The sequence below is a fragment of the Myxocyprinus asiaticus genome, chromosome 21 (assembly GCF_019703515.2).
Source record: "Myxocyprinus asiaticus isolate MX2 ecotype Aquarium Trade chromosome 21, UBuf_Myxa_2, whole genome shotgun sequence".
NCBI lineage: Eukaryota > Metazoa > Chordata > Actinopteri > Cypriniformes > Catostomidae > Myxocyprinus > Myxocyprinus asiaticus.
Window position 1 is genome coordinate 18,087,185 of NC_059364.1, and position 15,067 is coordinate 18,102,251.

Genomic DNA, 15,067 nt, shown 5'->3' on the forward strand with positions numbered 1-15,067 from the left:
CTCAACTCACAAATTAACAGATTTAAAAGGTCAAATCTAAGAAAGGCTCAGATTTGAGAAAATGTTTTGGATGTCATACTTTATGATAGAATGTGAATTGTCACTACACATCGGAATCACTTAAAATTGCAGTTTGAAATGTAGCATATGATTCATGAGAACAATGTTAAAAATGGCAGTAAATTCCAAGCTTATTGTATAAAACCACTCTCTCATCTGTTTCTCTTGCAGGAAAGAAAGGCATTTCGATCACCTTTTAGAAGGTGAACTACTTAAATGCAAGACCCCTGCGTCAGCCATCTCTGAGACTGACAGGGACAACTGTAACCTGTCCATGAGAGTAAGCGCTTGAAATGAGCTCCCTGGAAAAGCACCGCACAGGCCGGCGGGGAAGCATGCAGGGCCACCGCAAATACTCTGATGGCTTCAGTGACACATCCAGCAGTGGCAGTTTTATGGACGAGACGGACAGGGAAGTTAGCAACCTCACTGACCGTGCTTTCAGGAGCCTGTGCATTGGAGAGGAGGCCATTTACAATGACTCCGAGTTCTCTTCTTCTCCTACAGAACGGCATAAAGCTTTTGCAGAGAAGACCAAGCAGAGGACAACTTTACAGAGGTCCTCCCAGGAGACATTTTCATACAGTGTTCAACATTATGAAGAATCTGAGATGACCTCGACATTCCAGCATTCCTATGTGGATGTAAACCATCAGGAGCAGGCTTTAAGAGATGTAAGCTTGTCTTACAATAACAATGGCTCCAAAGAGATGACATGGCAGCAGGGCAGGAGTGCATCAAGAGTGTCATCTCTAATCAAAGCCTTTAGTTCAGGGGAGTGTTACCAGGACAGCGGGACAGGTGATGTTATTCTGGCAAAGGACAAGTATAGAGACTTTGGGAATGAATCATGGAACAAATCAGCTCTGCTGAGCATCCAGAGGGAACTCTCAGAGTTCTCTGCAGGATACCATCAAAATTTTAAATCAGGCCCCTTTCAGTCATACAAAAACCATTTTTTCTCATCCGATGTGGCCCAGATGGACACAACGATCCTGATGAAACCTTCAATAAGTAAGTTCAAGGCAATGAACTCCAAAAACTGTTTTTTCCACAGTGAGTTCAGTCCTTTTCAGCTATGGGAGGAATACAACAGGTTCCCATTTGAAAAGACAGAAGTGTCAGGGTTTATGTCATCTAGTGAATTCCCAAGGTGGTATGATTCCCCTATGTACAAAGAGCTGAAAGACACCCACACAATTTCAAACTCTCCATTTGAAAGCAGGAGCTTCAATCAAAGGCAAATTCAAGATTTTGTCCCGAGTCAGCGCTCCAGGTCCACAGTCATCCAAAAAGCTTCTGCAATTGAGAAGAGGTGTGACTCAGAAATGGCTTCAAACTGTCCACCTTGGAAGAAAAATAATAGCTTTGTAAGGAACAAACTTCCAAGCAACCGGCCCTCCACGGTCTCACCAACTAATGAGAAAAAATGTAGGCCAGATTCTAGCTTGTTTAGCTATAGCAAAGTTACACATGATGTTCAACGCAAAGTGGTCAACAGCACCCTGCCTAGCAGTATTACACCATTCAACATCACTAAGCTCCTAACCCCCATAATTCACACTAGACAAGAAACAGAAACGTCTGAAATCCTGCAGTTTGCACACACTCCCTCTATTTCAGATTATTGTTCTCAGGGTGAAACTGATCCTAAACCTCTGACTGACGCCAAACATCTGAGTGCCAGCTACAAAACAAGAGCTTCACATTTGCTATTCAATCTCAAAGACAACAGAAAAAGAGTCAAGAGCACATATAGTCCCACAAGATTTAAAGGATTAGATATAACAGATCGACATAAACAGACCTCAAAGTTGGAGGGACGTGAATCCAGATTTTCAGATATTCTTGTATCCCAGGAAACTCCTCAGGAGAATTTTGTAGAAACGGACATACGGGTCTCATGTAACCGAACTCAAGAGCTCAATGTAGCCCCCGTCACCCCTAAAAATAATGCTGATGCCATTGGATCATATGATAATTTGACATTGACCTCACCTCAAATTCAAGATGGGGCCTTTCATTACAAGTCCTTCTGTGGAAGTTCAGACGGTCTGCTGGCTTATACAAAAAGTACACAGTATGAGCCCTCATCCTACAGTCTTTCAACACAGAACAAAAGCTCAGTGAATTTAGAAGGTCAATTAAAAGACCTGAACAGCACTTTTAGTCCCACTACTAGGCCAGAAATAGCAAGCATGCTTCCAAAGTCTCATCCACCAACACAATCTCTGCCTGCTCAGACATTAGAGCAACATAGATATGGTTTGAGTGATAATGCAAGTCAAAATGATCTACAACAAAAAAAGGACTTTGGAAGAAAAACATATTTTGAATACAGCCAAAATGAGGTTGTTAAAGAAAGATGTCCTTGGGACCAGACTGGTTCTGTAAATTCAGCAGACAGGGAAACGTCAACTAATAATGGCAGATCGGAAGCACGGCCATTTAGGGGAGAAATAGCAGCGCTGATCGAGATGGACAAACAGAGAAAGGCCACCGCCAAGCAATACTTGCCCACTGCCAATGATAGCTTTTCAGTTCAAAAGGAGACATATATGCGAAAAGTGAATGATGACATAAAACTTGGTCGACGTGCAAAGGACGAAGAGAAAGTTGTTAGGGAAGACACAATATCCAGGAAAAATTCTTACCATGATAAGCCTTTACATGATAACCCATTAAACAAATCTGCAAAACCTATTGATCCATATGGTATTCCAAAAAACATCCACCAGTACAAAATATCATCTCCCCCAATGGAAGTTAATGTGTATGGTGGTTTACAAAGCTGCACTGCCAAGAATGATCTTGAAAAAGAGATACTGGCTTCAGAAAGAAGTCCAGAGCAATATGTCAACAGTATAAAAATATCTGATCAGAGCACTCTATATGCACCTTTATTTGAGAATAAATGCCAAAAGAATGAAGGATTGTTATCTTATCAGCCATATAGATATGAACCAAACAAGCAGTGGCACATGGCATCAACAAATGAAGATAGACATGTTAAGGATAGCGTATTGACACTAAGGCAATCAGAGAGTTATAAAATATCGAATACACTGCCAAATACACAGCCGAACACATTACATGCAACAATGGTAAACCAAAATGAGTTATCCACCAAAGACGTTACACCAAATCCTGATTCAGTCATACCAACCATTGATAACTCAGATCAAAATAATCCTTGTTCACCAAATAAAAGAGAAGACAGGTTCAGCATTAATGATATTCTTGCCATAAGAGATAATGAGCAAGCAAAGAGGATAAAGGAGAATACGTATGCTGGTAATCTGGCTAAATCAGAAAATCCACAAAATCAAATTAAACATGACATAGCTGAGAACAAAGCAACTATAACAGAGATTGTAAAAGAGCAAGAACAAACAGCTAGAGGCTATAAAATACAGGACTCTGCAAGTCCAGCCCCTTGCTATCTGAGAAAAGATAATGACAAGGTTGCAACAAGAGCAATTTCTTGCAAGGAAAGAGGCCAAAGCAAACAAGAAATATTGACGTCAAAATTGAAAGCACATGCCCAAAAAGAAATATCGGCAATTAAAGAAAAGGGACTTGCGAAACAAGGCATTCTTGCAAGAAATGCAACAAAACCAGGCATAACTATAAATAACGAAAAAGCACAAGATGGTCAAGAGGTTCATTGTGTTAAGAAGGAAATCACAGCAGAGAAACTGAATCACTTGTTTCAAGATATCACTTATTCAAGCGTAACCCAGTACAAAAACGACGTTAAAACACAGGATGATTATACCAAGTATGGATCTCCCCCATCAGGGAAAAAGCAGCCCACGGAAGTCCTTAATTCTCAGGAAGAAAGTCAGACTGCAGTTTTGGAAAATAAGAGCGAATATGTAAAATCTGACAAACTTTTGGCTACAGAAAAGCAGAATGAGTCTGTAGAGTATGACAGATGCCCAGATGATGATAAAGAGATAACTAAAGCATCATTTACTACAAGTATTCAAGATAGAGTGACTACAGTGAGAGATCTGAAACATAAATGCAAACATGATGTCCAGAAAAATATCAAAAACTACCAGCCAACCAAATCAAAAGATGAACAAATATGTAGGACAAGCTCAGAGGATATACACCCAAATGAAAAATTTGCGAATCAAAGTCTTTATGTACATGAAACGTCACCCAGTGAGATGATGCCAGGTAGTCATTTGACATCACCATTAAAAACAGAGAACTACACCTCCCATAAACCACCTGCACTTTGTGTTGAAAACCAAAAAGTGCAACCTGATAAGAAGGAAAAGGCGATCCCAAAATACCACCCCTTTGGAAGTGCGGGGGCAAGCAGCCTGACTCAACATGCTTACACTGGAGAAGCTCTGACTAAACCTACAGATGTTGATACAATCAGAAAGGATGAACGGCCTTCACTTACAAACACTGCGAATCAAAAAGCTAACAGCGGTATAAATGAAAACTCTCAAAAGAGCACTAATGGGCAAGATGGACTTATACCTTTGGGACTGGACAGAAACACACAGAGAGTTAAAGAAGTTAATGTACATCATAAAAGTGGGATTAGTGCTGTGGCGGAGCAGTCTAAAAATGAACTTATCAAAAATAGTTCTAGGATTTCAGCTAGTCAACTGACATCCTCATCAAGTGACATTAAGCTTAATATTGGAATTCCACCTGATAAACTACTAACCGAATCTGCCAAATCAGAACTTACCTCAAAACTTAAAGCTAATACAATGGAAGATGCAGAGCAGATTAAAAATGGAATGTACAAACATAATTCTGGGGTCAATTCAGATGTGACACCAGTATCATCAACCAAAAACATTGTCAAACACAACAATGTAACAACAAATGACCAGTTCTTGCAGAGAACTGAGGAGAAAGAGACACAAAAACATTTGGTTAATGAAGATGGAGCAGGACTAATAAGCAAGAACAATACAAGAATGGAAAATGACTTGGCTCAGCAACAAAGCGATACTTCTCCAGTAAAGGTTGTAGAAACTACATCTGCAAACCAAATGTTCGGGAATCAGTCTGAATCAAGACAAACTGAATTAATACACATGGAATCAGCAAAAGAAAGCTGCCAGCAAAAAGAGCTCCTTCAAGATGATGAAAATACAAAACCTCTGCTCTCAGTTGGAGAGAATGAACACCTTAGAAGCCATCAAACTAAGTCAAGAACAAAAAACGAATCAGAAGCGGTATTTAACAATCAACATTTAAAAGAAGTATCAAGAGAGAAAAAAATTCTGGGAAGTGCAAGTTCAAAGCACATACAAGCAGGAAAAGGAGGAGATTTTAACAGATCCTCAGAAAAAAATCCCAAATCCACAAAAGATTTTCAAGAAGTGGCCTCTAAAGTCCCAGGAAGCCTGAGCAAAGCCAAAAATGCAGAAGACGACCCACAAGAAGCAAATGCTTCCACCCAAAATACAGCAATTATGCAAGAGGGTACAACTCAAAAGTACAATGATGCCGTTCTTACACCTAGCAAAGAGGAGCCCGTAGTAGAGCCCATGATCTACAGTATTTGTGTGTCAAGCAAAACAGAAACCGTTTCAGATGATGAACCTATGATCTTCAGTATTTGTGTGTCAAGTAAATGTCATGTTGATGAGCCACAAAATCCAGTTAATCATGAGGAGGGTTCTGCTGAAACAGAGGTTTCAGCTGCGAGATGTGTGATAAGATCTGAAGAAAATGAAAGCGTTCATGATAAAAGTGATCACCATGCAAGTATTGGTCGGAGAGAGACTGAAGTGTCTTCAAATAATAGGGCAGAAAATGAACTCCCGATAAGAAAACCTGAACCGCCGACAACAGACAAACAAGATTGTTATAAAGTAAGTGATGTAGGTAGTATCAGTTCATCATATGAAGACCTTTTGGCTAAATATGGGCTTAGAGATCATGGTTATGCCACATCAAAACACCACATGCAGGATAACAGAAAAATAAAAAACACAGAGGAATCTGAAACACCTCTCTCACAAAAACCAATGAAACATGAAGTCAACAGATCTCTGTCAACAAATGAAAAAAGCTCAGACACACAAATATTTCCAAAAGACTCAAGACAAACTTCAAATCAGCAAGCCTCCCTTAGAACAACTCAACTTCTAAAGGAAACTGCAGGCAAAACCAAGCAACAGGCTAAGCAGCATTCTGATTCTCCTTCAATAACTCATTCAGACTACAAGGTTGAAAAGCAACTGATTACAGGAAATGATAGAGCAAATCTTGGTCTTTCTACAAGTTACCCCCCTCTAGTACCAACAGATACAGCAAATGCTGAACAACAAGATCAGGATAGTAAGGATACTGAGGCATTTAATAGAAGAAATGATGATGTTCAGCCGAAGGATACAACATTTGAAGAGCAAGTGATAAACACAGAGATAGTGCAAAGATTGAAGACAGAAAACAATGCTGATGATGTGTCTAATTCTAGAATGTCATCAATGAAAACTGAGAATGTGTTCCTGACAGCTAAACAACCTACTGCCACTGGTGACTCGAAAAGCACAGCAAAGACTGCAGAAGTCTTAAAGACAACCATTTCTAAAGCATCTGTGGCATTGGATGCATTGGTCAAAACCAAACCCAATGAAACTACAAGTACTGGGAGGACAATACCCCATAATAATCACAAGCCTCAAAAGGAGGACACTGAAGATAAAATGTTAAATCATGCATCAGATTCACTTTTAACACAAAAAAATGAGAAACACATTAGTAAAACGTGTAAAACAGAAGATCAGAAAATTCAGTTTGGGGCAAAACAAGATAATTTTACTGCATTGGCAAAAGAATCAGTCTCGGTTAGGGATGGCCAAGCTCTGCAAAACCTTGGAAAGGGAGATGTTGGGGAGAAAAAGGCACAGTCAGAGCAGGGACAAGTTGGATTTAACACAAGTAATGAAATTACAGACAAGATGAAGATGGTTTCAAAAGATGGCGCTGACACACATGTTAATAATTATTTGGGTAAAGTTTATAGCATTGGTGAGGATGTGTGTACTGTTGTAAAACAAGGCCAGACCTCCTCTGAAGTATCAAAAATTCACTTAGAGGACATAAAAGTGTCTACAAAGGAAGTGTTATCAAACGAGGAATACATGGCAGACCACAAAAACCAACATGGAGTGATAAAGATAGAAAGTCTGAGAGTGAATAGAGGAGCTGTCGTGACTGCATGTGTGGGTGAAAACTTTTCAGAGCAAAATGAGTCACCAGCGAAAAGCCTTATCGCTCAAAATGAACCAGAAACCCAGGATAATATGAAAGGAACAAGTGAAATGACACCTAAACAAAAAGATGATATTGGACAAGAAATCACACCACCTCCTAAGAAGGATAGTCCTATGCAAACACCAATGCTGCAAAATATTGGGGAAGACAGTACAAGTGATATAGAAAAGACAGAAGTTAATTTAAGAGGGGGAGCAGTTTGGACACAAGAGATAAAAGCCATTGATAGTAAAAGAACTGCACTGAACAGTGACAAAGGAAAAAATAAGGACCCAGAGGTATCAAGTCCAAGTGGACATAATGATAATGGTAATCTGAAAGTTGACGAAAACAGATGCAGCCTCAGAAGGAAGAAACAGATAAATGGTGAGGCTATGGAGATGCAAGCTAATGATCAATATAATACAAACCAGTATCAGCAAGGGAAGGGTCTTGTTCCCGAAACAAAAGGAAACGCAGATGAACAAGGGTATGCTCAGTTTAGTCAACAGGGCATAGGGCGAGAGAGTATATTATCCAAACCAGAGGCTACACAGAGGGGGAAGAAGGTGACTAGACCAGAAATATTAGCTATAGCAGACTACGCTAGACTCAAAGTTATCTCTGCTGAAGAAGATGATGCAAAAGAGATAGATATCCTCCCCAAAATGGACATTTATAACAGTCATGACCTACCAGTTTTAGGAATTCGCAAACATTTACACAAAAATGTGCCTTTGTTGAACACAGCAGGAGAATCTAAAAGAGAGGTCATTTCAAATGAAAAGGAGAAAGGTAAAATTCTCAAACAAAGACCTTTGCATTTTCAAGAGAGAGGCAAAGAATCATTTTTATCTCAAAAACAAAATCACTCCAATCCCAGCATAAGTACTCCACAACCAAAACTATCACTGGTAGCTTCAAGTTCTGAGGATGAAGCATTTGTTTTTGAGGGATTAGGGGGCACTAAAGATAGAGCTCTCATAAATCATAAGGAATCGAACACTAAACCAGATTTCATGGAGCAAATAAACAGAGGAGGGCACCACAAAATTTACCCATCCAAGAATCCCCAAGGTGCAAATATTTTACAATCGCAAGCCAACGGTAAGAGTGATTATTTTAGATCTAGGCAACTGTCTTGTGACAACGCAATCGAAAAAGACAATCTTTCTCATTCTGGAAAACAAAACTTGCCACTGAAATGTGTGTCTGGTACAATGAAAACAGAAGACAACTCAATAAAAATGGTATCACCAGCTGGAGAAGAAATGGACGAACTACAATATTATACTGTGAATGCTTTTGACAGAGATATAAAACCAAAGGAAACAACTGAACCATCTCCATTAAGTCACAAAATGACTCAAAACAAAATCCTGTCTGAAAACTTCGAGGAAGAGAAAAAGGAAGATAAGAGTCTAATAGACTACAGTAAAGTTAACGCGTCAGGACCACAATCTAACTCTTCTTCTCCAGCCATGGGGAAACCTGCAATGTTTAGAGTTAAGGATAATACCATCAGAAATACTTCTGTGACCAAAACTGTCAAACCATGCTTTCACAGGTCATTTTCTGATGACTTCAGGATTGGCTCCCCAAAGGAGCACTTAAGTGGCTCAGAAAAAGGAGATGAGGAGCATTTTCAATATAAAGAGTCTGCTAATCCTCCAGTCTTACATAATCCAGCTATTGCCTCCCATCGGCTTCATAAGTTGCGAGAGGCACCCCAAAACAGCTTGACTCTAGCAGAGTGCACAGCAAAACAATCAAAGGGCCTTCAGAGAAGAAGTAAAATTCTTGAAGATGAAGAAACTCTGTCCGTCATAAGCACAATGTCAGAGGATGTGGAGAACTGTGCAGGAAGCATTGTCGATATGTCAGACAAGAGTGCTGCCTACATGCCAAAGAATGAAAGTTACAGAAACACCTACCAAAGGTCTGCATCCGCCTGCTATGACAGGCCAGAGTCAGCCTGTTCTGAAAGGCCAGAGTCAGCCTGTAGTGATATGAGACAATTGGGTAAGCCACCAGTAGTGCCCCCAAAATCTGAAAAGGCTCTTCGACGAGCACAAAGGCTTACAACAAGGCGTATGAAAAAGACAGAGACCCAGACACCAGAAAATCAAGAACAGCAAGTGCCCAAATCCATCCAAAATTTCTCCAGTGTACCCTCATCACCTTTGGACATAGAGTCAACACCTCTAGCAGTACAAGCCACACCACCTCTTTCACAATATGGCATTGAGCCAAATTACACCACCCCTATGCATAGTATGGTGGCTCAGCCTTTCCCCATGACTCATAGAAAGCTTCTCCAAGATCCAAACTCAGGGCAGTACTTTATGGTGGACATGCCATTAACGGTTAAGACAAAGACATTTTATGACCCAGAGACAGGTAAATATGTTCAGCTCAATGTCCGTCAGAGGTCCCAGGTTGCTCTAACGCAGCCAGCATCAGTGGAGATGTTGAACGCTCCATACGTGCTGTATCCTGGCTTTGTGCCAATGGCTGCCTCTTCATTACCGGTCTTGAGGTCATCTTCCCAAATGTCAGCGCCAGCTACACTAACAGAAGAGCAGGATAGGCTTAAGACAGGTAGTGAAACATGGCGACAAAATGTTTATCAGCAGAATAACAGAAGAGATGTCCAGCAATATCCTGAAATTGTGTACAGGTCGTATGAGCAAATTCATGATCCGTCTTTGTATACCGAAAACAATGTCGCCAAAAGTGAAAGTCACACAGATATCATAACTATGAGTGAATTAGAGGACTTTGCAATGGAGAGCACATGACCCATGCAAGCTAGTAAGTGTTTAGATAGGTAAATACTGTTTATACATAGATCTAAAATAATGTGATGGTATAAGCTATTTAAATGTGACTTTGAAGTAAGAGTTCTTAAAATTTGTATGTTAGGCTTGCTGTTAAATTGCATTGCGTTTTGTAGCTGAGATATGGATTGTAAACTAGAAGAACAGGACTATTTATTTTAAGAAAAATTCAAGGAAAGAACTGTGAAGCATTCCATTTAATTGTTATGTTGACATTTTTTTTGCAGTGTACTTGTTTATAATATAATAGCGACCATGCCCTCAGAGCACACAGCAAATTGAAGCAAACTTCTAAAGTCACTAGCATTTTAGTTTAAGCCTAAATGCTAAAACCACATCTCAGACCCAGCCAGACAAAAATAGCACCATTATACCAAAATAACATTCAATCATTTTTTCCCCCTCAAATTTTGTTAATGTTAATGGCCCACAGTGTGCATGAAAATTATACAATATGAAAGTGTGTCAGGTTTTACACTCAGTTTAAGGCTAATTGCCATATTAAAAACTATTTTTCCCTTGATGTGCTTTGGCAGATTACAAATAATAAAAGGGGTGGTCTTCACCTTGCCATGGTTGTAGATGTATTTCTATAAAACGATTAACTTATAAACAACGACTTGCAATGTACTACTTATACAGTCTTTCAGAAGCTCATTACATCATCTGGCTATTAAAGGAAAATGTGAAATCAAAGTTTGTATGCTGGCAGCTCTTTTGTCACACAGAACTCATTCAACAGTTATAGGTATTATCTGATGTAACAAACTTCAGAACAAAGTGTTGTTTCATTGCTCTCTATAATCTATTGCTTTGGTTCTAATCTTGATATATTTGTAGGTTTAAGTGATTTCAGGATCTGCACAATATACCACTCTAGTGGAAAAATTGAGCATTGCACTTTGTGCATAGGCCATCTCTAGTAAATCAATTGACTGTACAAAAGCCTCTCTAAACACAACTATGTGTCTATCATTTTTAAAAACATCTGGATGATAATTATTTTAAAATGTAGTGCCAGTTTTACGATTGCAACCTTTCCCCCTATATTCTGTGAAACTATAGCAGTAATTCTAGAAATAAATGTTACAACAGCACTGCGTGAGGAAGCCTTTGAACATCATTGAGCATTTTGTCTTATCTCTCCCAGACAAAACAAATTTATTGAGTTATTGATCTTTTAAACATAAGTACAGGCAGCTGTGATAACTGCACAAATGCTGACCTTATTATGACCTTTGCTGCAGGCCCATATCTCAACAACTGAAGCACCAGAATTTGGATATGACTTCTCTGACAATGTATCATTAATGCAACAAAAGAACTCATTAACTTCATTCAAACAGAATTTAAAACAAATTATTTCTGTCATTATTTAGTTTAGTTTAGGGGTTTATAAGCTTGCTTGGCCACTCTCCAGTTAATTTGATGTAACAATGCCTCTCATAATAGAATGAATTACTGCTGAAATGCATGTATTGGCACTGGATAATCAATAATCCACGTGCAGTGAATGTTACGAACAATTTTCTGTAAATGCCACTACAATAACTCTGAATTACTTAAACCATCACAGGCCATTTGTTTTTGTGTTTGCTTGTTGTGCAAGAATTCATTTTGGAAAAGAAAAAAAAAAAGATTAACAATAACAGAGTCTACAGTAGATTTATTCCACCCCCCTTCTGTAAATAGTATATGAAAAACTTTATTATTATTATTATTATTATTATTTTAAAAAAGATGCAATGTGGACTGTTCCTCTTATAATAGTACTATATTTGCTGAGAGTAGCACATGCAGAAAAAAGCATCCTGAATGGAGCAAACATACATAGTTTTAGCTGGAAGATATGTGTGATCACAATGACCAACATTTCATTGTTTGGTGAAGAAAATATCCTTGTGAAGCAGATTTAAGAAATAAAATGCCCCTCTTTCTCTGGAATGCCGAAATTTAACAAAGAATACTGCGATTAATTGCTCAATTTAGCTAGATTTGGTTATGCAAAATGTAGTCCGAGTTTGAAAAGACTAAACCATTTTCAGAACATTTTGAAATAAGATACCCCACATGTCACTAAATCAACACCTAAATACACAAATCTTAACGTAAATAATATATATATATATATATATATATATGCGGCATATAGCTCTGGAAAAAATTAAGAGACCACTGCAAAATTATCACTTTCTCTAAATGTACTATTTATAGGTATGTGTTTGAGTAAAATGAAAATGTTTGTTTTATTTTATACAGTACTGACAACAGTTCTCCCAAATTCCAAATAAAAATATTGTCATTTAGAGCATTTATTTGCAGAAAATGCAACTGGTCAAAATAACAAAAAAGATGCAGTGTTTTCAGACCTCGAATTATGTAATGAAAACAAGTTCATATTCATTTTTGACAACACAATACTAATGTTTTAACTTAGGAAGAGTTCAGAAATCAATATTTGGTGGAATAACCCTGATTTTCAATCACAGCTTTCATGCGTCTTGGCATGCTCACTACCAGTCTATCACATTGCTGTTGGGTGACTTTATGCCACTCCTGGCGCAAAAATTCAAGCAGCCCGGCTTTGTTTGAAGGCTTGTGGCCATCCATCTTCCTCTTGACCACATTTCAGAGGTTTTCAGTGGGGTTCAGGTCTGGAGATTGGGCTGGCCATGGCAGGGTCTTGATCCGGTGGTCCTCCATCCACACCTTGATTGACCTGGCTGTGTGGCATGGAGCATTGTCCTGCCAGAAAACCAATCCTCAGAGTTGGGGAACATTGTCAGAGCAGAAGGAAGCAAGTTTTCTTCCAAGATAACCTTGTACGTGGCTTGATTCATACGCCCTTCACAAAGACAAATCTGCCTGATTCCAGCCTTGTTGAAGCACCCCCAGATCATCACCAATCCTCCACCTCGTCATCTAATGTTTAGATGGAGACCTGGAGAGGTCTTCAAGCAACAGTGTCTTGCACCCACTGTGAAATTTGGTGGAGGATCGGTGATGATCTGGGGTGCTTCAGCAAGAAATTCATTTTTTTCACACAGCCAGGTCAGTCAAGGTGTAGATTGAGGACCACCAGATTAAGACCCTGCCATGGCCAGCCCAATCTCCAGACCTGAACCCCATTCAAAACCTCTGGAATGTGATCAAAAGGAAGATGGATGGCCATAAGCCATCAAACAAAGCCGAGCTGCTTGAATCTTTGAGCCAGGAGTTGCATAAAGTCACACAGCAGCAATGTAATAGACTGGTAGAGAGCATGCCAAGGCTCATGAAAACTGTGATTGAAAATCAGGGATATTCCACCAAATATTGATTTCTGAACTCTTCCTAAGTTAAAACATTAGTATTGCGATGTTTAAAAATGAATAAGAACTTGTTTTCTTTGCATTATTCAAGGTCTGAAAACACTGCATCTTTTTCATTTTGACCAGTTGTAATTTTCTGCAAATAAATGCTCTAAATGACAAATGTTGTCAGTACTTTATAGAATAAAACAGAAATGTTCATTTTACTCAAACACATACCTATAAATAGTAAATCAGGAGAAACTGATTTTGCAGTGGTCTTTTAATTTGTCAAAGAGCTGTATATTTAAGTATTTAACAAATATGCAGATTGTTGTCGCCGTGTCCATCAGCTGTCAGATTCACGTGCTGTAAGATTGCGGGAATACTGACGCTCACATTCTTGACCTGTGTCTGAAACCTGTTGCACGTTTGGTGAGCTGGATCACAAGTCTTCTACGAGCAACAAAACAGGGACCGGTAGTCTCTAAATAGTTTGTGGACTTAACTAGGATAAATACATCAATTAAAAGTTTTCAACAAAATATGTGCGCTCCTATAAGCGGTATAGTTGAAAAGGTTATAATATTAGAACTTCACAACAAGTTTCGCATGACCTTCGCTGATTCCTGCCAGTAGCCAGGTTCAACTCATTTGACTCCGCATAGTTCACCATTAAAGCTAATGACACCGCCCATTGCGTCAGTCTTTTGCATATCATCTAAATATTAGATCGGTATTCATATTTAATATTTAATTGTAGAATTAAAACAATGTGTAATCTATTCTACATTTAAAAATGTAATAATTTAATTTAGATCTAGGTCTATATTAGATTTATGTTTATATTAAAGGTGTTTATATATATATATATATATATATATATATATTTGGTTCACTACAATTTTATATTTTAGGTCTGTAACTAATATGTCATGTTAAAAGTGGTGGAAATATTCATTTCTACTCATTATATGTAGGTGCTTCGCACAAGCTAAGTAACAATAGTATGGGCTGTTGATAATTTGTCCTAACCTCGTTTATATGTATACCTTAAAATATTCTCAGTCTCTCCGCCATTATCCAGATTAATACTTGACAATGCACTCTAACTGTAAATCATATTTTCATGCCCATTTCTAGCAAACCATATATTATCTAAATTGTGTCACGATAAAACACAAACGCAAAGCTGCACTGTTTCATCAGGCAAGACTTTTGACATTATCCGGCTCTGCTTTGTCACCAGGGTGTCGCATCATGAATTATTAAATTACTACTTTGTGATAATACATAATTCTACATCAATTATTAATGCTAATGTGTGTGCAGTTTACTCAATTGTGTTATTGACTATCAAAAGTAATTTCCTGAAAATCCTCAAGGACATGAATTTAATCAGTCCAGTTCCTTTTCAAAGGTAGCACTTATAAGTGCTCTTAATCTAAGTTACTTTTTCATTATTGATTTGTGTATCTATGAAAACATAGAACATGTTTCCTTTTCATAAACTGTTTCAAGGTTCATAGTGTATGCCCCTAAATAATCATTCACTGTCATATTATTGCATTCATGTTCTAAAATGTGTTCTACCACACATTTCTTTGTATTTTTTTTCTCTCGCTGTGAACA

At 38.4% G+C, this 15,067-nt stretch overlaps 1 protein-coding gene across 1 annotated transcript; it reads left to right on the forward strand.

Annotated features, from left to right (window-relative positions):
- Positions 1-360: 360 nt before the first annotated feature.
- On the forward strand, positions 361-11,637 carry LOC127411700 (uncharacterized). Its single transcript, XM_051647404.1, has one exon. The coding sequence runs from the start codon at positions 396-398 to the stop codon at positions 10,104-10,106; it is 9,711 nt and encodes a 3,236-aa protein (XP_051503364.1). The 5' UTR covers positions 361-395; the 3' UTR covers positions 10,107-11,637.
- Positions 11,638-15,067: the final 3,430 nt, after the last annotated feature.

What these genes read in the sequence shown, in the direction of transcription:
- LOC127411700 (XM_051647404.1), top strand. Translation starts at nt 396, where the DNA reads ATGCAGGGCCACCGCAAATACTCTGATGGCTTCAGTGACACATCCAGC.